The 27,089-nt window shown below is 42.6% G+C and overlaps 1 protein-coding gene across 1 annotated transcript; it reads right to left on the bottom strand.

The window, feature by feature from the left end:
- Nucleotides 1-8,634: 8,634 nt before the first annotated feature.
- Nucleotides 8,635-20,933, bottom strand: LOC115128729 (sodium- and chloride-dependent betaine transporter-like). Its single transcript, XM_029658846.2, has 13 exons — nucleotides 20,760-20,933; nucleotides 20,492-20,626; nucleotides 20,122-20,332; nucleotides 19,839-19,971; nucleotides 19,195-19,329; nucleotides 18,574-18,677; nucleotides 18,259-18,383; nucleotides 13,879-13,991; nucleotides 12,637-12,777; nucleotides 12,382-12,478; nucleotides 11,978-12,078; nucleotides 9,065-9,235; nucleotides 8,635-8,944 (listed from the first exon to the last, which is right to left on the bottom strand). The coding sequence occupies exons 1-13, from the start codon at nucleotides 20,887-20,889 to the stop codon at nucleotides 8,792-8,794; spliced, it is 1,749 nt and encodes a 582-aa protein (XP_029514706.1). The 5' UTR covers nucleotides 20,890-20,933; the 3' UTR covers nucleotides 8,635-8,791.
- Nucleotides 20,934-27,089: the final 6,156 nt, after the last annotated feature.

Here is a 27,089-nt window from a genome sequence, read left to right as displayed (position 1 = left end):
CCTTAGACCACAACAATTTGACTGTACCCTCCATGGTATGCTCAACAGGGATATTTCTGCACCGTTAAATATCTGCTTTCATAGTGAAAATAAGGTCCTGGGAGGAAATGACCAGAGCTATTTCCTCCCTTAGATACACACTGGAAGAATGTGAGAGCATCACACGTTTCTTTATCTTGGCCATACATGAACGGGCTGTGTAGACTTTGTAAATCTGGGCAGGAACAGAGGATTAGGCCTAGCGAGTCAGCATACATGGTGGTGATGCAGAGTGAGGGTACTGTGTGTCCCTCATCACACACTGTAGATAAACACACTAAATGAACTAATGTAGCGTCTGAATGAAAAGCGGTCAACCCTAGTCCCATGTTATACAGTATGTAATAATACTGGGGTTTTTGTTAGTCATTTTTTTTATGAAGAGATTCTCTATCCTAAAAAAATCTGTTAATAGATTTTTTTAGGATAGAGAATCTCTTCAGTACCCTGATCAGACGTCCTGGGCCATAGCTAGTTCTGACCTCTTCAGTACCCTGATCAGATGTCCTGGGCCATAGCTAGTTCTGACCTCTTCAGTACCCTGATCAGACGTCCTGGGCCAGTTCTGACCTCTTCAGTACCCTGATCAGATGTCCTGGGCCATAGCTAGTTCTGACCTCTTCAGTACCCTGATCAGACGTCCTGGGCCATAGCTAGTTCTGACCTCTTCAGTACCCTGATCAGACGTCCTGGGCCATAGCTAGTTCTGACCTCTTCAGTACCCTGATCAGACGTCCTGGGCCATAGCTAGTTCTGACCTCTTCAGTACCCTGATCAGATGTCATGGGCCATAGCTAGTTCTGACCTCTTCAGTACCCTGATCATACGTCCTGGGCCATAGCTAGTTCTGACCTCTTCAGTACCCTGATCAGATGTCCTGGGCCATAGCTAATTCTGACCTCTTCAGTACCCTGATCAGATGTCCTGGGCCATAGCTAGTTCTGACCTCTTCAGTACCCTGATCAGATGTCCTGTGCCATAGCTAGTTCTGACCTCTTCAGTACCCTGATTAGATGTCCTGGGCCATAGCTAGTTCTGACCTCTTCAGTACCCTGATCAGATGTTCTGGGCCATAGCTAGTTCTGACCTCTTCAGTACCCTGATCAGACGTCCTGGGCCATAGCTAGTTCTGACCTCTTCAGTACCTTGATCATACGTCCTGGGCCATAGCTAGTTCTGGCCTCTTCAGTACCCTGATCATACATCCTGGGCCATAGCTAGTTCTGGCCTCTTCAGTACCTTGATCAGATGTTCTGGGCCATAGCTAGTTCTGACCTATTCAGTACCATGATCAGACGTTCTGGGCCATAGCTAGTTCTGACCTCTTCAATACCCTGATCAGACGTCCCGTAGTGTTCATGTTAGCTGATACTGTATTTGAGACACTGCTGTGCTGTGTGAAAACGGTGAGGTGTGATGTGGCGAGGTGTGACGTGTAACTGCATTAACAAACATATCACTATGTTCTACAACATGATACTTATTTTAGTTACATGAATATACCAATATATCAGACACTTGAGTCAGTGCAAGTGCTCCATAGTTTCCATTGGCTTTAACACAAATCCTAATCCTAATAGTCTGCTCTCACACTCCCACGTGTATTATTAGTAACACTTCATTGAAATATTCTATCCTAATGCCTACATTCGTTTTCCATAAACCTGGAAGCACGATACACTTAAACCTTTCATAAGTACACTCTTATATAAGAGTTAGGACGGAACTTCCAGATAAAGTGGACGGAACTTCCAGATAGAACTTCCAGATAGAACTTCCAGATAAAGTGGACGGAACTTCCAGATAGAACTTCCAGATAGAACTTCCAGATAGACCTTCCAGATAGAACTTCCAGATAGAACTTCCAGATAGAACTTCCAGATAGACCTTCCAGATAGAACTTCCAGATAGACAGATATAACTTCCAGATAGACCTTCCAGATAGAACTTCCAGATAGACCTTCCAGATAAAGTGGACGGAACATCCAGATAGAACTTCCAGATATAACTTCCAGATAGACCTTCCAGATAGAACTTCCAGATAGCTGTCAGTGACGAATACGGAGCTCAGAGAGAGCGTCGTACTTCAATGGCAGTTCACAAAATGTACTCAATTCTTACCAAAAACCTTGTGTCGCACAAACCATCGCCCCAAAGAACAACTTGTTCTTAACAACTTAACCACTTGTTAAGACGCAGTGCACCTCTGTGTGGCCTGGGGAGTAAGAGTTCAGTACGATAATGAATGAACTAGTATTCAGTGGACTAAGCCTTTCTAAAAATGTAAAGTACAGGTAGCCAATCTGTTGTGAGAGAGTTATCTCATTATGCTAGTCTGTCTCACTCTCTCTCTCTCTCTCTCTCTTGCTAAAACAGAATTATTTCAGAGCATTCTCCATTCTGAGAATATTTTTTTACATTCAGATGCACCTATATCACTACATCTCCACAATGTATTCATGAGTCACATTCAAAGTGTATCAAAATAACATCATCAACTTCAGCCAACAGAAAACTCCTCCAAACTTACCTGTTTCAAGGATAGAATCACGTGATAACCTGTCAAGAGTGGGTGGAGGTTGATCTTCGCTATAGCCAGTTAATTTAGCCAATCAGAGTCCGGAGACCCGTGTAGCCTCTGTCACCTTGGACACTTTCTAAAGTATGTCCTGGGTGCTGAGAGGTCTTATTATAGGAAATATCTATCTAATGTATCTTCTCACTCCATTGTTGAGCTGAGAGGGAGTCTTTCACACCACAGCACACCATGTCAAAATTATTTTAGGATTGAAAATCATTTTACGTCCATTCCCTGTAACAAACCATGTCCTTTAGAGGCTTGGATTATCCTTGAGTTTGAGATTTTCCTGTCTCAATGTCTCTCTCTCTCTCAGAATCAATCAATCTCTGAAAGTCTCTCTACATCCTTTAAATCGTTCAAGGTGCATCTTCATATCTCCCAGTATGTTTCTCACAAGATTTCACTAGGCAGTCTCTCAGTGTCCAGTCTCTCAGACTCTCAGTCAGTGTACTCCTGCCTTGGGCCTCTCTCCCTTTCCACTCTACTCCATCACTGCAGTGAAGTCCCCTGGCGGTACTAATCCCATTTCCCCCTGGGTTAGGACACTAAAGGAGGAAGAACCTTCCCAAGTTTCCTTCAGCTGTGACGTCACGGCCCCAAGGATTAGGGGCTCTGCTGCTCCTGGACAAAAGTGTTTGTGTAAATAAAACGATTGAATACAGTAAATGAAGCAGACATTAGTATAGACCATGAAATAAATACATGGATAAGTGGATATTAGTGCCTGGAACTAAAGGTAACAACAAAGATATTTTGAGCATTTCAAATGGGCCTCAAGAGATGCCATCATGGTGTGTGAAGAGGAAGGTACTTCATGACAAATTGCAAGTGGAAAAGCATTGTTTAGCTCACAGTGGCTAGCTGTCTTTGCTGGGGTTTCTGACTCAACGAGGGCCTGTCTATGTCATGACAGGAGTCTAAGCACATAATCTTGTTCAACAGTTCACATACCAAGCCTAGACACAAGGATAGCAAGTGTTAGCAAACAAGAACATATAGAGGGTGGTGGATTGCATGGCTGTATAGGGGAAGATACTATGAGAGTAGTCGTTTGTTCGCTATAAAAATGCTAAATAATATTAAATGGGATTGAGCTGATATTGTGAAACTGTCTGGAGTGATGACGGTTTCACAAAAGTGCTGATGTAGACAGGATGGAGTGATGATGTAGACAGGATGGAGTGATGATGTAGACAGGATGGAGTGATGATGTAGACTGGATGGAGTGATGATGTAGACAGGATGGAGTGATGATGTAGACAGGATGGAGTGATGATGTAGACAGGATGGAGTGATGATGTAGACTGGATGGAGTGATGATGTAGACAGGATGGAGTGATGATGTAGACAGGATGGAGTGATGATGTAGACAGGATGGAGTGATGATGTAGACTGGATGGAGTGATGATGTAGACAGGATGGAGTGATGATGTAGACAGGATGGAGTGATGATGTAGACAGGATGGAGTGATGATGTAGACAGGATGGAGTGATGATGTAGACAGGATGGAGTGATGATGTAGACAGGATGGAGTGATGATGTAGACAGGAGATGATAGACAGGATGGAGTGATGATGTAGACTGGATGGAGTGATGATGTAGACAGGATGGAGTGATGATGTAGACAGGATGGAGTGATGATGTAGACAGGATGGAGTGATGATGTAGACAGGATGGGTGATGATGTAGACAGGATGGAGTGATGATGTAGACTGGATGGAGTGATGATGTAGACAGGATGGAGTGATGATGTAGACAGGATGGAGTGATGATGTAGACAGGATGGAGTGATGATGTAGACAGGATGGAGTGATGATGTAGACAGGATGGAGTGATGATGTAGACAGGATGGAGTGATGATGTAGACAGGATGGAGTGATGATGTAGACAGGATGGAGTGATGATGTAGACAGGATGGAGTGCTGATGTAGACAGGATGGAGTGATGATGTAGACAGGATGGAGTGCTGATGTAGACAGGATGGAGTGATGATGTAGACAGGACGGAGTGCTGATGTAGACAGGATGGAGTGATGATGTAGACTGGATGGAGTGATGATGTAGACGGGATGGAGTGATGATGTAGACAGGATGGAGTGATGATGTAGACAGGGTGGAGTGATGATGTAGACTGGATGGAGTGATGATGTAGACTGGATGGAGTGATAATGTAGACAGGATGGAGTGATGATGTAGACTGGATGGAGTGATGATGTAGACAGGATGGAGTGATGATGTAGACAGGATGTAGTGCTGATATAGACTGGATGGAGTGCTGCTGTAGACAGGATGGAGTGATGATGTAGACAGGATGGAGTGATGATGTAGACAGGATGGAGTGATGATGTAAACAGGATGGAGTGATGATGTAGACAGGATGGAGTGATGATGTAGAAAGGATGGAGTGCTGATGTAGGCAGGATGGAGTGCTGATGTAGACAGGATGGAGTGATGATGTAGACAGGATGGAGTGATGATGTAGACAGGATGGAGTGATGATGTAGACTGGATGGAGTGCTGATGGAGACAGGATGGAGTGATGATGTAGACAGGATGGAGTGATGATGTAGACTGGATGGAATGATGATGTAGACAGGATGGAGTGATGATGTAGACAGGATGGAGTGCTGATGTAGACTGGATGGAGTGCTGATGTAGACAGGATGGACTGATGATGTAGACAGGATGGAGTGCTGATGTAGACTGGATGGAGTGCTGATGTAGACTGGATGGAGTGAGGATGTAGACTGGATGGAATGATGATGTAGACAGGATGGAGTGATGATGTAGACAGGATGGAGTGCTGATGTAGACTGGATGGAGTGCTGATGTAGACAGGATGGAGTGATGATGTAGACAGGATGGAGTGCTGATGTAGACTGGATGGAGTGCTGATGTAGACTGGATGGAGTGAGGATGTAGACTGGATGGAGTGATGATGTAGACAGGATGGAGTGCTGATGTAGACTGGATGGAGTGCTGATGTAGACAGGATGGAGTGATGATGTAGACAGGATGGAGTGATGATGTAGACAGGATGGAGTGATGATGTAGACTGAGGAGAGTGTAGATATAGACTGGATGGAGTGCTGCTGTAGACAGGATGGAGTGATGATATAGCCTGATGTGTAAATGTAGACAGGATGGAGTGATGATGTAGACAGGGTGGAGTGATGATGTAGACAGGATGGAGTGATGATGTAGACTGAGGAGAGTGTAGATATAGACTGGATGGAGTGCTGCTGTAGACATGATGGAGTGATGATGTAGTCAGGATGGAGTGATGATGCAGACTGATGTGTAAATGTAGACAGGATGGAGTGCTGATGTAGACTGAGGAGAGTGTAGGTGTAGACAGGATGGAGTGTAGATGTTTCCAGTCTATAGCCTACTTTCCTCTTATAACACAGAAATAGATAGAAGGTTTCCGTTAGGATACTGAAGTTGTTACTATTAAGACGAGCACTAGTCTTGGTCTGGTTCCAAAAAATATATTGCTCTTAATTTGCTCCGCTTGTTCTGTAAACGGTTCTGTTTTCTAATTTATCAAGTGGACTGAGGGAATGGTATTATTTTAGTATTTTGGCAGAATGCCTTGGTGCTCCAGAGTGACGAATACAGATTTCAACCTCACTGTACATTAACCAACCAGGCAGATGGATATACAGCACACTGATGGCATCCAGGTTAAGTACAGCGGACATGGTGTATAGTGCAGTACATGGCTGGTTTAAACCTGGGACTTGACCAATCATCACACCTCTACACTGACAGATTCAGTTCAATTACATCAAAATGGCCCTGGTCATTCAGTTTAACAAATACCTCTATGAAGAGTTGAGGTGAAATCCCAGTTGTTGACGAATCATTATAGTGTCAGTACTCGTTGATTTCTGAATAGAATAAGATGTAAGCTTTCTTGTATCTCGTTTTGGCAAATACACCAACATACAGGTAGGTCTCTCTGAGGACCAATATAAAGTGTCTAGATATTTTCCTTCACTGAACTACTCCACTGGGAGCAGGTCACAAATGTTGCTGCTGTGATGGCACACTGTGGTATTTCACCCAGTAGAAATGGGAGTTTATCAAAATTGGATTTGTTTTCGAATTCTTTGTGGGTCTGTGTAATCTGGGGGAAATATGTGTCTCTAATTTGGTCATATAATTGATAGGAGGTTAGGAAGTGCAGCTCAGTTTCCAACTCATTTTGTGGGCAGTGTGCACATAGCCAATCTGCCTACGGCGGCCTCTCTCAATAGCAGGGCTATGCTCACTGAGTGTACATAGTCAAAGCTTTCCTTAATTTTGGGTCAGTCACAGTGGTCAGGTTTTCTGCAACTGTGTACTCTATGTTTAGGGCCAAATAGCATTCCAGTTTTCTCAGTTTGTTAGTCAATTCTTTCTAATGTGTCAAGTAATGATCTTTTTGTTCTCTCATGATTTGGTTGGGTCTAATTGTGTTGCTGTCCTGGGGCTCTGTGGGGTGTGTTTGAGCCCCAGGACCAGCTTGCTTAGGGGACTCTTCTCCAGGTTAATCTCTCTGTAGGTGATGGCTTTGTTATGGAAGGTTTGGGAATCACTTCCTGTGCATTATTTGGTGTTTTACATTGTACACTGAGGATGTTTTTTTCAGAATTCTGTATGCATAGTCTCAATTTGGTGTTTGTCCCATTTGATGAATTATTGATTTGTGAGTGGATCCCAGACCTCACAACCATAAAAAGGCAATGGGTTCTATAATTGATTAAAATATTTTTGGGGATGTCGAATGATATTCCTTTTTATGGTGTATAAGGCCCTTCTTGCCTTGTCTCTCAGATTGTTCACAGCTTTGTGGAAGTTACCTGTGGTGTTCGTGTTTAGGCCGAGGTATGTACAGTTGTTTGTGTGGTCTAGGGCAATGGTGTCTAGATGGAATTTGTATTTGTAGTCCTGGCAACTGGACCTTTCTTGGAAAACCATTATTTTTGTATTACTGAGATTTACTGTTAGGGCCTAGGTTTGACAGAATCTGTGCAGAAGATCTAGATGCTGCTGTAGGCCCTCCTTGGTTGGGGACAGAAGTACCAGATCATCAGCAACCCCTTCAATTTCTCTCTCTGTCCCCCCCACTCTCATCAGCTTATATGTTATTTCCACAACGGTCCATCATGGGGCCAGTGTTTTTAAAACAGGAGATTAGCATGTTCCACCACACTGACTTGACACGGGGGCACATGAAGTTTGTTTGAGGCTGGCTCCAGGGTGGTCTATTGTCCTGCTCTGTTTATGTCTTCATAAACCTCCCTCTCACACTGCACTGGCACCTGGCCTCCGAGTGCTGCCGACCCTGCATTCATGGACTCACTCTCTCCCTGTGCCTTCATTTCTATCTAATAGTGGATTTTTACGAGGTGATTGTTAGTTTTGCGAGACAATTAGTTGAATTAATAACGGTAGAATCAAGGAAGTACCCTTTTAGGGGCAAAATTCTGACAGAATGTTTTATTTTAATTTTGTGTGAAAATGCAACTCGTAAAAAAGAAATGACCAGCATGGTATAAACACCACCTGGTGCTGAGCACTCAGGAAGTAGACCACCATCTAAGCCAGTCTATACGTCAAGATGAATAAAGATAAAAATAAATACCATCTATTTCAAATAAACAGAGGTCTATATAGTGTAGACAATGTTTGCACCATTGTCTCATTAAAAGCTATTGTAACAACACCTCTAGCAGTATTACTGTACTTTGAGAGCTTTGCGATGGACCGGCACTATCCTGTCAGGGTCCATGGGCTAAAAACAAGCCTAAACACTTGTCACAGTGACAAAGCACAGAACGGCAGGCATATTTCAACTCTCTTTACCCAAAGTGTCTTGGAAACCGGGTATATTAGGATGTACATAGCAGATCCTGAAGTAAGCCTTAACGTGCCCTTTCAGGCGGCTGTAGTCTGGACTACAGCACCTTTGTACCTTCCAGTGGCGTACCGAAAGTATCAAAAGAAAACAGCACCAAAATAAAATATTGACAGAGTCACATTCCTTTATTTAAGTGTTGTGCTTTTCAGATGTATATTCAATGGACATTGTGAGCATATAGACATAGAATGCCCCAGCTGGAATCGTAGCCATGACCATGTCATTGCAAACCCCGTGCTTTAGCAGATGGGTCACACAGGAGCCTACATGTCCCCACGGTCTTTCTCTTCACGTAGAGGACTGACCTCAGAGAGGCTGTACAGAGACTTAACATGGTCCTGGTGTTGGTCTTCATTGACAGGCACATTACAGACCTCCTCCAGGGTGATCCTGGGAGTCACCGACGCCTTCAGCCTCTACACCAGGAGAGAGTAATACATTCATATATCTGCCCATCAACACATCCATCCATCCATCCATTCATCCATTCATCCATCCATATAATGGATTAATACGCATTTACATACAAACCTTACCGCTAAGCAAGTGCCTTTCCTTCCAAGAAGCTCATGCATGGCTCCAAGAGGGATCCAGCCAACGGACAGAAAGATGATGATCCATGCAACACCTTCAGCCCATGCTGGGTAGAGATATGTCTTCTCGTAAAGAAGTGGTTTGTGCTGGACCATGGCAGTGACCAATATGGCCTGCAGGTAAAAATTGGTTGGGAAAAGAGTTTACGTTCCAAGGTAAAAAAAAAAAAATCATAGCCTTACAGCTGCAGTAGGGTTGGACAGGCTTCCTGTGTAGATTAAGACACCACGGATTTGGTTTTTCATCCCTGGATTGAGGTACGTTTTCCTAGCCATATTTGGCGCCGGACCCACGGTGTCTTAATCTAGACAGCCTGTCCGACCCTGGTGCAGCTGTTAGCAAGGATCTTCTGGCTAGGTGAAAAATAGCTAAGGTTGAATACATACGTTTTTTGTTAAACAAATATCTTAATCCCAAAGAAAAGTCCACTATAATAGGTAAGAGACGTACCTGTGCAAAATACATAACCGGGAAACACATTTAAACTCGCAATACAATGCAGCGTGATTTGTATGTATTTATTTAGAGGGTAGATCAGCTTTAATATTGCAGATATATTATGCAATCTATCAATGTAATTGTCTGCATCATTTCTAATCGGCAGGTAGCCTAGTGGTTAGAGCATTGAACTACTAGCTGAAAGGTTGTTAGATCAAATCCCTAAGCTGACAAGGTAAAAATCTGTCGTTCTGGCCCTGAACAAGGCAGTTAACCCACTGTTCCTAGGCCATCATTGAAAATAAGAATTTGTTCTTAATTAACTTCTTCGATATAGGGGGCGCACTTTTAATTTTTGGATGAAAAACGTTCCCGTTTTAAACAAGATATTTTGTCACAAAAATATGCTCTACTATGCATATAATTGACAGCTTTGGAAAGAAAACACTCTGACGTTTCCAAAACTGCAAAGATATTGTCTGTGAGTGCCACAGAACCGATGTTACAGAAAAAACCTAGATAAAAATACATTCATGAAGTGCCGCATATTTTGAAACCGCCTCATGGCAATGACTCCTTATATGGCTGTGGAGGAGCTAGGAGTCAGCTTACCTTTTCCACGTTTTCCCCAAGGTGTCTGCAGCATTGTGACGTATTTTCCATATCATTGGAAAATTTAAGAGACCCCAGGTGTCCTCCGCAATTAGCATCTCCAGCTGCAGTACTTTTCTGTTTGCTACGGAGGAGAAACTCAACTGCCACAAAGGATTTATCATCGAATAGATATGTGAAAAACACCTTGAGGATGAATCTAAACAACGTTTGCCATGTTTCTGTCGATATTATGGAGTTAATTTGGAAAAAAGTTTGGCGTTGTAGTGAATGATTTTCTTTTTTTTCTTAGCCAAAAGTGATGAAAAAACGGAGCGATTTCTCCTACACAAATCATCTTTTTTGGAAAAAACGAACATTTGCTATCTAACTGGGAGTCTCCTGAGTGAAAGCATCTGAAGTTCTTCAAAGGTAAATGATTTTATTTGAATGCTTTTCTTGTTTTTGTGAAAATGTTGCCTGCTGAATGCTAGGCTTAATCAATATCAATCTTACACAAATGCTTGTGTAGCTTTGGTTGAAAAGCATATTTTGAAAATCTGAGATGACAGTGTTGTTAACAAAAGGCTAAGCTTGTGTTTCAATATATTTATTTCATTTCATTTGCGATTTTCATGAATAGAAAAAGTTGCGTTATACTAATGCATTATAGTTTAAGTATTTTTCTGTCGATTTCTCAGCCAAGCAGGATGAACAAACGTGACGTTTTTCGCCTACAAAAATATTATTTCTTTGAAAAAAAGAACATTTGCTATCTAACTGGGAGTCTCCTGAGTGAAAGCATCTGAAGTTCTTCAAAGGTAAATGATTTAATTTGGTTGCTTTTCTTATTTTTGTGAAAATGTTGCCTGCTGCCAGCACAGCCTAGCATAGCATTATGCCATACTAAACTTACACAAATGCTTGTCTAGCGTTGGATGTAACGCATATTTTGAAAATCTGAGATGACAGTGTTGTTTAACAAAAGGCTAAGCTTGTGTTTGAATATATTTATTTCATTTCATTTGCGATTTTCATGAATAGGAAACGTTGCGTTATGGTAATGCGCTTGAGGCTATGATTAAGCTCCCGGATACGGGATTGCTCGTCGCTAGAGGTTAACTGACTTGTCTAGTAAAATAAACATATACCCCAATGTAAACATTTTTTGTAAATATACACTAGCGGTCAATAGTTTTGGAGCTTTTTCTTTTCTCTATTCTAGAATAATAGTGAAGACATCAAAACTATGAAATAACATATGCAATCATGTAGTAACCAAAAAAGTGTTAAATCAAAACTAATTTTATATTTGAGATTCTTCAAGGTAGCCACACTTTGCCTTGATGACAGCTTTGCACACTCTTGGCATTCTCTCAACCAGCTGCCCTGGATAATCAACAAGCTCTCACAGTCTCAAAAAAGAGAGCGTTTATCCATGTTTTCCAAATGTCAAACTTCAAAGTTAAGGGTTAAGTTTAGGCACTCATTCTGAATGGTTAAGGTAAGTGTTAAGGTTTGAGATAGAGTTAAAACAAAACAACATTAAACCAGTGTCCACAAATGAGATCGAATACATAACCTTCTGATCCAGAGTCATGGGATTACGACCACCTGCCACCCCCTTCCACAACCCAAGCCTACTTGATGGTATTAGCGCTCACTGTTGTCCCTAATGTTCGGTTTTCATGGCATTTCCCGACGTCTTCAGGACATGGACAGATGTCAGATTTCGACATCAAACTTGAACGACCTCCCTGGGATAAGGGCCATGTCACCCACTGCACTGGGTTAGTGCATGAATGAGGATCTTCAAGTAGACTCACCACGATCAACAGCGGAGAGACCACCAACCAGCAGGCCTTAAAGAAGATGTTTGGAGGCTTTCCCAGAATCCTTTTCACCATGATGGAGAGCCGCCATACTCCTACAAATCAGCAGGAAGTGTAAAGCATTTAAGCAATGATCAGAATGATATCTGCAAAGGTCATTACTTGTTGTATATGAAATCAATCTTTGAAAAGAAAGGTCACATGATGTCTCCATTGGGGACATGTTCAGAAAATACTTCACAAATCTTCTTTGGAAGCAAGAGGCCTTGTTTTGGAGAGAAAAATCAATGAATAATGTCATACATACTTCAGGTCATTATTATTCAGGGTCAGATGAAGCAAACATATACATTCATTGTGGAAAAGAGCACCATATAAGCTCTCATTGGAGCACTTACCAAATATCCAGCTTAGAGCAACGACTTCAAATAAAGAAGTGAACATCAGTGTTATGCCAACAGAATAGTCTAACAGCTGGAAGATGTAGACCCCGCCCTGTAAAGACCAAGACCCAAGGGCACATAGGTTATTTGTTTGAAAAGGATAATGGCACCAAGGTTACACCTCTTGAAACCAGACACACACACGCATGCACACACGCATGCACACACATACACACACACTTAAACAGAAATACAAACACACTCACACACCTGAGTAATGCAGGGAAGGCCAAACAGGAAGGTCAAGAAGCAGAGTAATAGGGTCACCAGCTCTTTATAGTTCAGCATGAGGAGAATCTTTGGGCCAAAGCTGTCCATAACAAAAGTCCCCATGACCTCCACAAGGGCAAACTATAAAGACAAAACACACATTCAACGATACAGACAAAACACAGTAAACTATACAGACAAAACACACAAACTATACAGACAAAATACACAAACTATACAGACAAAACACATTTAAAAAATACAAAGACAAAACACACAAACTATACAGACAAAACACAAACTATACAGACAAAACAAACATTAAACGGTACAGACAAAACACAGTAAACTATACAGATAAAACACACAAACTATACAGACAAAACACACATTCTATAAACACAAAGCACATATTAAAATATAAAGACAAAACACACATTAAACTATACAGACAAAACACACAAACTATACAGATAAAACACACAAACTATACAGACAAAACACACATTGTATAAACACAAAGCACATATTAAACTATAAAGACAAAACACACATTAAACTATACAGACAAAACACACAAACTATGCAGACATAACACACATTCTATAAAGACAAAACACACATTAAACTATAAAGACAAAACACACATTAAACTTTACAGACAAAACACACAAACTATACAGACAAAACACACATTCAACTATAGAGCCAAAACACATTCAACTATACAGACAAAACACACATTAAACTATACAGACAAAACACAAACTATACAGACAAAACACTCAAACTATACAAACAAAACACACATTAAACTATACAGACAAAACACACAAACTATACAGACAAAACACAATCTATAAAGACAAAACACACATTAAACTATACAGACAAAACATACATTAAACTATAAAGACAAGACAAACAGTAAACTATACTGGCAATGTGTGTGTGTGTGTGTGTGTGTGTGTGTGTGTGTGTGTGTGTGTGTGTGTGTGTGTGTGTGTGTGTGTGTGTGTGTGTGTGTGTGTGTGTGTGTGTGTGCGCAAGTGCGTGTGCGTGTAAGTGTACGTGTGTGTGTGTGTGTGTGTGTGTGTGTGTGTGTGTGTGTGTGTGTGTGTGTGTGTGTGTGTGTGTGTGTGTGTGCAAGTGCATGTGCATGTGCGTGTGTGTGTAAGTGTACGTGTGTGCATGTGTGTGTGTGTGGGTGTGTGTGCTCAGTGTGTTTCTGTGCTACTAAACCTGACTATCCAGGCCGAGACACATCAGCATAAGGAAGAAGAGGAAGGCCCAGAGCTGAGGGACAGGCATGGTGCTGAAGATCTCTGGGTAAACCACAAATGCCAAACCAGGTCCTGGATAAACACACACTCATACACACACACACACACACACACACACACAATACACAACATAGTGTCACTGTGTCTATGACTATGACATGTTCTTTACATGTGTTTTCAGTACTAGTGTGACAGTTCAGGCAAGAACACATTCTAGGCCAGGTATGGCAGTTGCATCATTAAATTACTTCACACTACATCTTGACTGGCTGCATCACCGCTTGGTATGGCAACTGCTCAGCATCCAACCGTAAAGGCACAACAGAGGGTAGTGCATACGGCCAACACTGGGGCCAAGCTTCCTACCATCCAGGATCTCTATGCCCAGCGGTGTCAGAGGAAGGCTCTAAAAATGGTCAATTTGCCACTCAAGTCACAGTCTGTTCTCTCTGTTACTGCATGGCAAGCAGTACCGGAGCGCCAGGTCTGGGTCCAAAAGGCTCCTGAACAGCTTCCAACCCAAAGTCATAAGACTGCTAAACAGTTAATTAAATGGCTACCCAGACTTTCTGCTTTTCACACCTCACATACATGTACATAGTAATTCAATCAATCACCTAACCAAACCCAATTATTACCTTGAAGATGGCTGATATTCTACGTGCTCCTAACTGATCGTGTTCTTATGTTCATATTTTTGCCTTGTTTGTAACTTATTTTTTAAACTTATTTTGAAGATAATGTTGCTGCTATCGTCTCTTATGACCTGAAATAACTTCTGGACATCAGAACAGCGATTACTCCAACTGGCAGAAGCCTTTTTTTCCCATAACGAGTCCGACGAGCCCGACTTGAACGACATTCTGCTTTCCCGGGAACAGGCCGAAAATCCCGCCGAAAGACGACGGAGAAAAAGAGGACGGAGTAAACCCCCCCTGCCTTCCGTTCTACTAGCTAACGTGCAATCATTGGAAAATAAAATGGACGACCTACGAGGAAGATTAAACTATCAACGGGACATTAAAAACTATAATATCTTTAGCTTCACGGAGTTGTGGCTGAACGACGACATTATCAACATACAGCTGGCTAGTTATACGCTGTATCGGCAGGATAGAACAGCGCCTTCAGACAAGGGGTGGCGGACAATGTATTTTTGTAAATAATAGCTGGTCTAAAGTCGCGAGGTTTTGTTCGCCTGAGGTAGAGTATCTCATGATAAGCTGTAGACCACACAATTTACCTAGAGTTTGCAATTTGTATATTTCGTAGCTGTCTACATACCACACAGACCGATGCTGGCACTAAGACCGCACTCAATGAGCTGTATTCTGCCATAAGCAAACAGGAAACGCTCATCCAGAGGCGGCGCTCCTAGTGGCCAGGGACTTAAATGCAGGGAAACTTAAATCTGTTTTACCAAATGTCTATCAGCATGTTAAATGTGCAAAACTATAGACCAGCTTTACTCCACACACAGAGACATGTGCAAAGCTCTCCCTCACCCTCCATTTGACTATTCTGACGATAATTATATCCTCCTGATTCCAGCTGACAAGCACAAATAAAGCAGGAAGCACCAGTGACTCGGTCAATAAAAAAGTGGTCAGATGAAGCAGATGCTAAGCTACAGGACTGTTTTGCTAGCACAGACTGGAATATGTCTGGGATTCTTCCTATGGCATTGAGGAGTACACCACATCAGTCATTGGCTTCATCAATAAGTGCATCAATGACGTTGTCCCCACAGTGACCGTACGTACATACCCCAACCAGAAGCCATGGATTACAGGCAACATCCGCATCGAGCTAAACGCTAGAGCTGCCAATTTCAAGGAGCGGGACTCTAACCTGGAAGATTATAAGAAATCCCCTTATGCCCTCTGATGAACCATCAAACAGGCAAAGTGTCAATACAGGACTAAGATCAAATCATACTACACCTGCTCTGACGCTCGTCGGATGTGGCAGGGCCTGCAAACCATTACAGACTATAAAGGGAAGCACCGCCGAGAGCTGCCCAGTGACACAAGCCTACCAGATGAGCTAAACTACGTCTATGCTCACTTCGAGGCAAATAACACTAAAACATGCATGAGAGCACCAGCTGTTCTGGACGACTGTGTGATCACGCTCTCCGCAGCCGATGTGAGTAAGACCTTTCAACAGGTCAACATTCACAAGGCCGGAGGGCAAGATGGATTACCAGGACGTGTACTCCGAGCACGCGCTGACCAACTGGCAAGTGCCTTCACTGACATTTTCAACCTCTCCCTTTCCAATAATACCAACATGTTTCAAACAGACCCTGTGCTGTGCCCAAGAACACTAAGGTAACCTACCTAAATGACTACTGACCCGTAGCACTCACGTCTGTAGCCATGAAGTGCTTTGAAAGGGTGGTCATGGCTCACATCAACACCATTACCCCAGAGACCCTACACCCACTCCAATTTGATTACCGTCCTAACAGATCCACAGATCCACACTGCCCTTTCCCACCAGGACAAAAGGAACACCTACGTGAGAATGCTATTAATTGACTACAGCTTAGCTTTCAACATCATAGTGCCCTCAAAGCTCATCAATAAGCTAAGGACCTTGGGACTATACACCTCCCTCTGCAACTGGATCCTGGACTTCCTGACAGGCCGACCCCAGGTGTGTGAGGGTAGGCAACATCACCTCAGCCCCCACCTGTAATCCCTGTTCACCCACGACTGCGTGGCCATGCACGACTCCAACACCATCATCAAGTTTGCTGACGACACGCCGGTGGTAGGCCTGATCACCAACAATGAGACAGCCTACAAGGTGGAGGTCAGTGACCTGGCAGTGTGGTGCCAGGATAACAACCTCTCCTTCAACCTCAGTAAGACCAAGGAGCTGATCATGGACTACCGGACATGGGGGGGCACGCCCCCATCCACATAGACGAGGCTGCAGTGGAGCGGGTCGAGAGCCCTATGGATTTACTAAGGATTTAACATGGTCCACACACAGGTGGACAGTCGTAAAAAGGGTGCGACAGCACCTCTTACCCCTCAGGAGGTTGAAAAGGTTTGGCATGGGCTCTCAAATCCTCAAACATTTCTACAGCTGCACCATTGAGAGCACCTTGACTGGCTGAATCACTGGTTGGTATGGCATCCGCACCGCTCTCGATCTCATGGCGCTACAGAGGGTGGTGCAGACCGCCCAGCTCCCTGCCATCCAGGTTTGTATATCAAGCGGTGTGAAAGGAAGGTCCGTAAAATGAGCCATAACACTGCTAAATAAATATCTAACAAAATGGCTACACAGACTATCTGAGTTGACCCTCTGGTTTTATTTTTATGCTTGCGCTGTCTCTATGCACACTCACAGGACACTCACGCACACTGACTCTCCAACACACACACACACACACACACACACACACACACACACACACACACACACACACACACACACACACACACACACACACACACACACACAGGACACACACACTCACAGGACACTCACGCACACTGACTCTCCAACACACACACACACTAAATTTGCTCACACATATCATGCACACACATTTAAACGGACTCTACACAAATGCACACACACACTCACATACATTCATCATAGATGTTGCTGCTACTCTGTTAATCATATATCCTATATCCCTCTATCACTCCAGTATCCCTACACATTGTAAATATGGTATTAGAACTGACCCTGTATATAGCTTCTTACTTTCTCGTGTTCTTCTTATTTCTCCTGTGTTTTTGTTTGACCCTGTTGGGATTAGAGCTAGCAAGCAAGGCATTTCCCTGTACTTGTGTACGTGACATTAAAACTTGAAAAAGATGCCTGTTGAAAAAAGCTCATCAGCATCAGCAAACCACATGTAATGCAGTGGACTAGAGCTAAGTCCTCCAGAACAGTACCTCCAACAGTCAGTAACGCCCTGGATCAGAGCTAAGTCCTCCTGAACAGTACCTCCAACAGCCAGTAACGCCCTGGACCAGAGCTAAGTCCTCCTGAACATTACCTCCAACAGTCAGTAACACCCTGGACCAGAGCTTAGTCCTCCTGAACAGTACCTCCAACAGCCAGTAACGCCCTGGACCAGAGCTTAGTCCTCCTGAACAGTACCTCCAACAGTCAGTAACGCCCTGGATCAGAGCTTAGTCCTCCTGAACAGTACCTCCAACAGCCAGTAACGCCCTGGACCAGAGCTAAGTCCTCCTGAACAGTACCTCCAACAGCCAGTAACGCCCTGGACCAGAGCTTAGTCCTCCTGAACAGTACCTCCAACAGTCAGTAACGCCCTGGACCAGAGCTTAGTCCTCCTGAACAGTACCTTCAACAGCCAGTTGCTCCACTTGGAGGTGGCGCACATGTGCCATGTAGCCGATGCCAGAGAACATGACGAAGCCAGCAAAAATACTGGTGGCAGAGTTCGCCAAAGTGACAATCATTGCATCCCTGCCGCACACAAAAGATAATGATGAGTTCATTGTTTACGATTATGAAGTAGCATAATCACTAGCACCACACCAGGAGGCAGTCAGTTTGTATGGGGCCAAATACTGTATATCTGTGTGTTTGTTAGCAATGGCAGTGCAATGTGCAAAATGTCACACGTAAGCAAACACAAAAGCTTTCTATAGACTACCTGAGGATGTTATTGTTGACCTTGTTGTGGCTGGCCATAGACAGTAAGCAGCCAAATCCAATGCCTATTGAGTAGAAGATCTGAGCAGTAGCATCAATCCATACCTGTGAAAAAGATCACCTTATTGTCCATTAACTTGCAGAGAATGGACATTTGTCTTTATGCTTATGCCCCCTGAGACACACACACATGGGAAGCAATGGGCCCCAGTGCAGTGCCCCAGGAGCTGGTTGTAACAACAGTATAACAGAAGCAACCGCTTGACAGTTACTTTTTTACAACAGGAGCTGGTTAAACATTGTTTTCTCTAGACAAATAAAAACCCCACTGCCTGGAAGCATGAAACAATGAGCGGGCATTCCTGAGGTCAAACTGTCCTCTAACACTTCCCACATAATGGCTCAAACATGGGTAGGTACAGTGTTATAGACTGGCAAAGTAATTATTTTATGGGAGCAAGACCTGCAAACTGACTAAGAAAATCAGTGTAGGGGAACCTAACCAAGACCATCACAATGAGTATCACAACGTGTCTATGTCATTAATTCATGAATAAGATCACTTCTTCAAGTTGAAGTCACTTCTTCAAGTCGAAGTTTATAAGTGCTTTGACCCACTCACGTGTATCTCTCCCAGTTTGTTCCATTTGGGTGTCAGGAAGAACAGGATGCCATCCAGGGCTCCTGGTAGTCGGACATTGTTGAACAGAAGAGCCAGAAGGACCACATATGGAAACAGTGCTGTGAAGTACACCACCTGTGGATGGTACACACACACACACACACACGCACGCACGCACGCACACACACACACACTCACGCACGCACGCACGCACGCACACACACACACACACACACACACACACACACACACACACACACACACACACACACACACACACACACACACACACACACACACACACGCACGCACGCACGCACGCACGCACGCACGCACGCACACACACACGCACGCACGCACACACGCACGCACGCACGCACGCACACACACACACACACGCACGCACACACGCACGCACATACGCACGCACGCACGTGCACACACACACACACACACACACACACACCCGCAACGCACACACACACACACCGCAACGCACACACACACATGTTGAGTGTGTGGAGTGATTCGAGTGTCACACCACAACAGTTCTCCCCGACACTCATCATTAGTAGAGCAGAATCACTTTGATGAAGTGCTCTGTTGGGTATCCAATGTAACAATGGTCAGGAGGGATGGACAACTTTGCCAGTGGATCTGATCCCCTTGAAGACACAGAAGAATAGGATGGCCCAGATCAGCAGGAGAATTCCAACCAGCTCCCATCGCAGGTGGCCCACAGTCTCAATCCCCTCAGTGATTTCCAGGAGCCTATGGCTAAACACACGACAGTCTTTAAGTGTAATGATGCTACATTCTTGGTGAATAAAAACAACTAGTGTGTTGTGAATTTGGTTAAACCAACATCACAGCTTGAAGTGACATTGAATGAGAACGGTTAAAACGTTACTGTAATGTAAAACCTACTCAAAGAATTGTTTAGTGGCGGACTGCAGGTGTGTGGTGGAGTTTTCCATGAAGCTGGAACAGTTCTCTGGAATGTTCCAGGTGGCATTACAGAGCTGCCATGGCAACGGGGCTGTGAAGGAGTGGAAGAGGTAGTACAGAACCCAGGTCAGGACTGTGTTGTTGTAGGAGGCCACGATGAAGGACAGCATCACCATAGCCACACCCACACCTGGAGACCAACAACAACAAACATGGAAAAAACATAGCATAGGTTAAAGGTCAAATAAAATAAAAAATGATACAGGCTCTAGTATTATGTTGCTTGGGGTCTCTCTTGATATAAAACTGACTTCATAATACTGGTCAATTATATCTTGTAATGTATGACCTTTCATTAGAGGACAGATGTCGATGAATGCCTCAACAGGTCCTCTTTTTGTGTACTGCCCCACTGTAAACTCCATGAACACCAGCGGGATGGCACACAGACACATCATGGTGAGATAGGGAATGAGGAATGCACCTGATTAGAGGAGATGGTAATTATATGTAGAAATCAATGGTAAAACATGTAATCTATTAATAGTGTATTAAAACTATTATAAGAGCTCCCAGGGTAATGTTGTACTCCAAAACATAATTTTCCATGAACTTACCTCCGCCATCGCTGAAGCAGACGTATGGAAAGCGCCACACATTTCCAATTCCGACTGCATAGCCTACTGAAGAAAGGATGAACTCTGCACGATTGGCCCATGTCTCTCTTTCTTTTGGTAGTCTGTCCATCGTCTGAGAAAGGTTTGACCCCAACAACCAACAGAGACTCCTCTCCACAGATTTATAATATTTTCATCTTTCGCCAAAAATGTATGATTTACAGGAAAATGTGTTGGAAAGCGGAGAGGGATGTCTTCCATTTTCTGCGAAAAAAAAAAAAAAACGATAACAAAAAAATGAATGATTTCCAGAAGATTAACTGGCGACTAGAAAATACAAATGTGGCCATGTCTAGAATGGTCATTCATAGATTGATTCTGATTTTGATGTTGTCACAAAGTTTTGAAGTTGCCTCATGACTACATGCTCTAAGTCATGCCTTGTGTTTGTGTTGGGACAGACTGTAAGTTCAAGTTTAACAGACTGTTTACACTCCAACTGGACTGACCCAAGGAGTTTGCCTACCTTCTATGCAAATGTGTAAACCGGCTAAAACAAACCGGAGTGAAAACACACACTACATGGATATATGAATTAGAATCTCTATAAACATTTCAAGCTCAAGGGCTTAGTCTTCTCAACAACGCACGTCATTAGAATATACCTTACATTACAGACTTTAAACCTGATTAAGGTTTAGGTAATACAAAAATATCACCAATACAATATGACGAGATTCAGACACTTAGTACTGCAAGGCACTTAGAGAGATGAAAGATGAGAATCCTGATCTCCGTTCCAAATGGCACACTATTCCCTATGTAGTGCACTATTTTCGACTATGACCCTATGGGCCCTGGTCAAAAGTAGTGCATTATAAAGGAAATAGTGAACCATTTAGATTGCAAACTGGGTTATTTCTCCCCTCTTTTGGCTTTCTGTCTGGCATACATTAAGCAGTGTCCTATTGACAGTGACTTATTAAATGCTATGTGCTTCAAAACCATCCGTCTCACTCCCCGGACACCCTGTACTCGTCCTGGTCTGACCAAGTAAAAACAACATCCTGGTGGTTAATCATAGAGAATGAGAGAAGCGAAGGGTTTCCCCCCGTTTCTCTGCCGTTATTGATGAAAGAAGCACCGGTGGCTGCAAAGTTTAGTTTAATAGAAAAGAGAGAGGAAGATCCCTCTCCTGTTTCATAGCCATAATGTTTACAGTCCTGTTTCATAGCCATAATGTTTACAGTCCTGTTTCATAGCCATAATGTTTACAGTCCTGTTTCATAGCCATAATGTTTACAGTCCTGTTTCATAGCCATAATGTTTACAGTCCTGTTTTATAGCCATAATGTTTACTGTCCTGTTTCATAGCCATAATGTTTACTGTCCTGTTTCATAGCCATAATGTTTACTGTCCTGTTTCATAGCCATAATGTTTACAGTCCTGTTTCATAGCCATAATGTTTACTGTCCTGTTTTATAGCCATAATGTTTACTGTCCTGTTTCATAGCCATAATGTTTACAGTCCTGTTTCATAGCCATAATGTTTACAGTCCTGTTTCATAGCCATAATGTGTACTGTCCTGTTTCATAGCCATAATGTTTACAGTCCTGTTTCATAGCCATAATGTTTACTGTCCTGTTTCATAGCCATAATGTTTACTGTCCTGTTTCATAGCCATAATGTTTACAGTCCTGTTTCATAGCCATAATGTTTACTGTCCTGTTTCATGGCCATAATGTTTACTGTCCTGTTTCATAGCCATAATGTTTACTGTCCTGTTTCATAGCCATAATGTTAACTGTCCTGTTTCATGGCCATAATGTTTACTGTCCTGTTTCATAGCCATAATGTTTACAGTCCTGTTTCATAGCCATAATGTTTACAGTCCTGTTTCATAGCCATAATGTTTACTGTCCTGTTTCATAGCCATAATGTTTACAGTCCTGTTTCATAGCCATAATGTTTACTGTCCTGTTTCATAGCCATAATGTTTACTGTCCTGTTTCATAGCCATAATGTTTACAGTCCTGTTTCATAGCCATAATGTTTACTGTCCTGTTTCATAGCCATAATGTTTACTGTCCTGTTTCATAGCCATAATGTTTACTGTCCTGTTTCATAGCCATAATGTTTACAGTCCTGTTTCATAGCCATAATGTTTACTGTCCTGTTTTATAGCCATAATGTTTACTGTCCTGTTTCATAGCCATAATGTTTACTGTCCTGTTTCATAGCCATAATGTTTACAGTCCTGTTTCATAGCCATAATGTTTACTGTCCTGTTTCATAGCCATAATGTTTACAGTCCTGTTTCATAGCCATAATGTTTACTGTCCTGTTTTATAGCCATAATGTTTGCTGTCCTGTTTCATAGCCATAATGTTTACAGTCCTGTTTCATAGCCATAATGTTTACAGTCCTGTTTCATAGCCATAATGTTTACAGTCCTGTTTCATAGCCATAATGTTTACTGTCCTGTTTCATGGCCATAATGTTTACAGTCCTGTTTCATAGCCATAATGTTTACAGTCCTGTTTCATAGCCATAATGTTTACTGTCCTGTTTTATAGCCATAATGTGTACTGTCCTGTTTCATAGCCATAATGTTTACAGTCCTGTTTCATAGCCATAATGTTTACAGTCCTGTTTCATAGCCATAATGTTTACTGTCCTGTTTCATAGCCATAATGTTTACTGTCCTGTTTCATAGCCATAATGTTTACTGTCCTGTTTCATAGCCATAATGTTTACAGTCCTGTTTCATAGCCATAATGTTTACTGTCCTGTTTCATAGCCATAATGTTTACTGTCCTGTTTCATAGCCATAATGTTTACAGTCCTGTTTCATAGCCATAATGTTTACTGTCCTGTTTCATAGCCATAATGTTTACTGTCCTGTTTCATAGCCATAATGTTTACAGTCCTGTTTCATAGCCATAATGTTTACAGTCCTGTTTCATAGCCATAATGTTTACAGTCCTGTTTCATAGCCATAATGTTTACAGTCCTGTTTCATAGCCATAATGTTTACAGTCCTGTTTCATAGCCATAATGTTTACAGTCCTGTTTCATAGCCATAATGTTTACAGTCCTGTTTCATAGCCATAATGTTTACAGTCCTGTTTTATAGCCATAATGTTTACAGTCCTGTTTCATGGCCATAATGTTTACTGTCCTGTTTCATAGCCATAATGTTTACAGTCCTGTTTCATAGCCATAATGTTTACAGTCCTGTTTCATAGCCATAATGTTTACTGTCCTGTTTCATAGCCATAATGTTTATTGTCCTGTTTCATAGCCATAATGTTTACTGTCCTGTTTCATGGCCATAATGTTTACTGTCCTGTTTCATGGCCATAATGTTTACTGTCCTGTTTCATAGCCATAATGTTTACTGTCCTGTTTCATAGCCATAATGTTTACTTTCCTGTTTTATAGCCATAATGTTTACAGTCCTGTTTCATAGCCATAATGTTTACAGTCCTGTTTCATAGCCATAATGTTTACTGTCCTGTTTCATAGCCATAATGTTTACTGTCCTGTTTCATAGCCATAATGTTTACTGTCCTGTTTCATAGCCATAATGTTTACAGTCCTGTTTCATAGCCATAATGTTTACAGTCCTGTTTCATAGCCATAATGTTTACTGTCCTGTTTCATAGCCATAATGTTTACAGTCCTGTTTCATAGCCATAATGTTTACAGTCCTGTTTCATAGCCATAATGTTTACTGTCCTGTTTCATAGCCATAATGTTTACTGTCCTGTTTCATAGCCATAATGTTTACAGTCCTGTTTCATAGCCATAATGTTTACAGTCCTGTTTCATAGCCATAATGTTTACTGTCCTGTTTCATAGCCATAATGTTTACAGTCCTGTTTCATAGCCATAATGTTTACTGTCCTGTTTCATAGCCATAATGTTTACTGTCCTGTTTCATAGCCATAATGTTTACTGTCCTGTTTCATAGCCATAATGTTCCAGGTCCTGTTTCATAGCCATAATGTTTACAGTCCTGTTTCATAGCCATAATGTTTACTGTCCTGTTTCATGGCCATAATGTTTACAGTCCTGTTTCATAGCCATAATGTTTACAGTCCTGTTTCATAGCCATAATGTTTACAGTCCTGTTTCATAGCCATAATGTTTACAGTCCTGTTTCATAGCCATAATGTTTACTGTCCTGTTTCATAGCCATAATGTTTACAGTCCTGTTTCATAGCCATAATGTTTATTGTCCTGTTTCATAGCCATAATGTTTACTGTCCTGTTTCATGGCCATAATGTTTACTGTCCTACGACAGTGCCTTGGTTTATACACTAGACCAGAGGTTCTCAACTGGTTTATACACTAGACCAGTGGTTCTCAACTGGTTTATACACTAGACCAGAGGTTCTCAACTGGTTTATACACTAGACCAGTGGTTCTCAACTGGTTTATACACTAGACCAGAGGTTCTCAACTGGTTCATACACTAGACCAGAGGTTCTCAACTGGTTTATACACTAGACCAGTGGTTCTCAACTGGTTTATACACTAGACCAGTGGTTCTCAACTGGTTTATACACTAGACCAGAGGTTCTCAACTGGTTTATACACTAGACCAGAGGTTCTCAACTGGTTTATACACTAGACCAGAGGTTCTCAACTGGTTTATACACTAGACCAGAGGTTCTCAACTGGTTTATACACTAGACCAGAGGTTCTCAACTGGTTTATACACTAGACCAGAGGTTCTCAACTGGTTTATACACTAGACCAGTGGTTCTCAACTGGTTTATACACTAGACCAGAGGTTCTCAACTGGTTTATACACTAGACCAGTGGTTCTCAACTGGTTTATACACTATTCCAGTGGTTCTCAACTGGTTTATACACTAGACCAGAGGTTCTCAACTGGTTTATACACTAGACCAGAGGTTCTCAACTGGTTTATACACTAGACCAGTGGTTCTCAACTGGTTTATACACTAGACCAGTGGTTCTCAACTGGTTTATAAACTAGACCAGAGGTTCTCAACTGGTGCGGTATGCAAATTGGAGTGGGTCTAGGTTTTCTGGGATAACGGTGTTAATGTGAGCCATGACCAGCTTTTCAAAACACTTCATGGCTACCGACGTGAGTGCTACAGGTCGGTAGTCATTTAGGCAGGTTACCTTAGTATTCTTGGGCACAGGGACAATGGTAGACTGCTTGAAACATGTTGGTATTACAGACAGGGAGAGGTTGAAAATGTCAGTGAAGACACTTGCCGGTTGGTCAGCGCATGCTCGGAGTACATGTCCTGGTAATCCATCTGGCCCTGCGATCTTGTGAATGATGACCTGTTGAAAGGTCTTACTCACATCGGCTGCGGAGAGCGTGATCACACAGTCGTCCAGAACAGCTGATGCTCTCATGCATGTTTCAGTGTTTCTTGCCTCAAAGCGGGCATAGAAGTTATTTAGCTCGTTTGGTGGGCTCATGTCACTGGGCAGCTCTCGGCTGTGCTTCCCTTTGTAGTCTGCAATAGTTTGCAGGCCCTGCCACATCTGACGAGCATCGGAGCTGGTGTCGTACGATTCAATTTTATTCCTGTATTGACGCATTGCTTGTTTGATGGTTCGTCAGAGGGCATAGCGGGATTTCTTATAAGCTTCCGGGTTAGAGTCCCGCTCCTTGAAAGCGGCAGCTCTACCCTTTAGCTCAGTGCGGATGTTGCCTGTGGCATCCATGGCTTCTTGGGGTATATATGTACGGTCACTGTGGGGATGACGTCCTCGATGCACTTATTGAGGAAGCCAGTGACTGATGTGGTGTACTCATCAAAGCCATCGGAAGAATCCCGGAACATATTCCAGTCTGTGCTAGCAAAATAGTCCTGTAGCTTAGCATCTGCTTCATCTGACCACTTTTTTATTGACCGAGTCACTGGTGCTTCCTGCTTTAATTTGTGCTTGTAAGCAGGAATCAGGAGGATATAATTATGGTCAGATTTGCCAAATGGAGAGTGAGGGAGAGCTTTGTGTGTGGAGTACCTCTGGTTGATTTAAGTTTCTTTGCATTAACGTCCCCGGCCACTAGGAACGCTGCCTCTGGATGAGCGTTTCCCTGTTTGCTTATGGCGGTATACATCTCATTGAGTGCAGTCTTACTGCCAGCATCGGTCTGTGGGATATGTAGACAGCTAGGAAAAATACAGATGAAAACTCTCTAGGTATCATGCTTGTCATGAGATGCTCCACCAGAGGCAAGCAAAACCTTGACACTTCCTTAGATATCATGCACCAGCTGTTGTTTACATATATGCATATGCCCCCCTCCTCGTGTCTTACCAGAAG

Source organism: Oncorhynchus nerka, linkage group LG4 (genome assembly GCF_034236695.1).
Source record: "Oncorhynchus nerka isolate Pitt River linkage group LG4, Oner_Uvic_2.0, whole genome shotgun sequence".
NCBI lineage: Eukaryota > Metazoa > Chordata > Actinopteri > Salmoniformes > Salmonidae > Oncorhynchus > Oncorhynchus nerka.
This window is presented reverse-complemented; position numbering and strand designations above follow the sequence as displayed.

Bases quoted from the DNA above. Each gene is read 5' to 3' on its own strand.
- LOC115128729 (XM_029658846.2), bottom strand. From the start codon at position 20,889: ATGGACAGACTACCAAAAGAAAGAGAGACATGGGCCAATCGTGCAGAG. The intron at 19,972-20,121 runs GTAGGTTTTACA...TCGTGTGTTTAG, and splicing joins GCCACTAAACAATTCTTTGA to CCATAGGCTCCTGGAAATCA. The intron at 13,992-18,258 runs GTACTGTTCAGG...GTGTTTATCCAG, and splicing joins GGAGCAACTGGCTGTTGAAG to GACCTGGTTTGGCATTTGTG.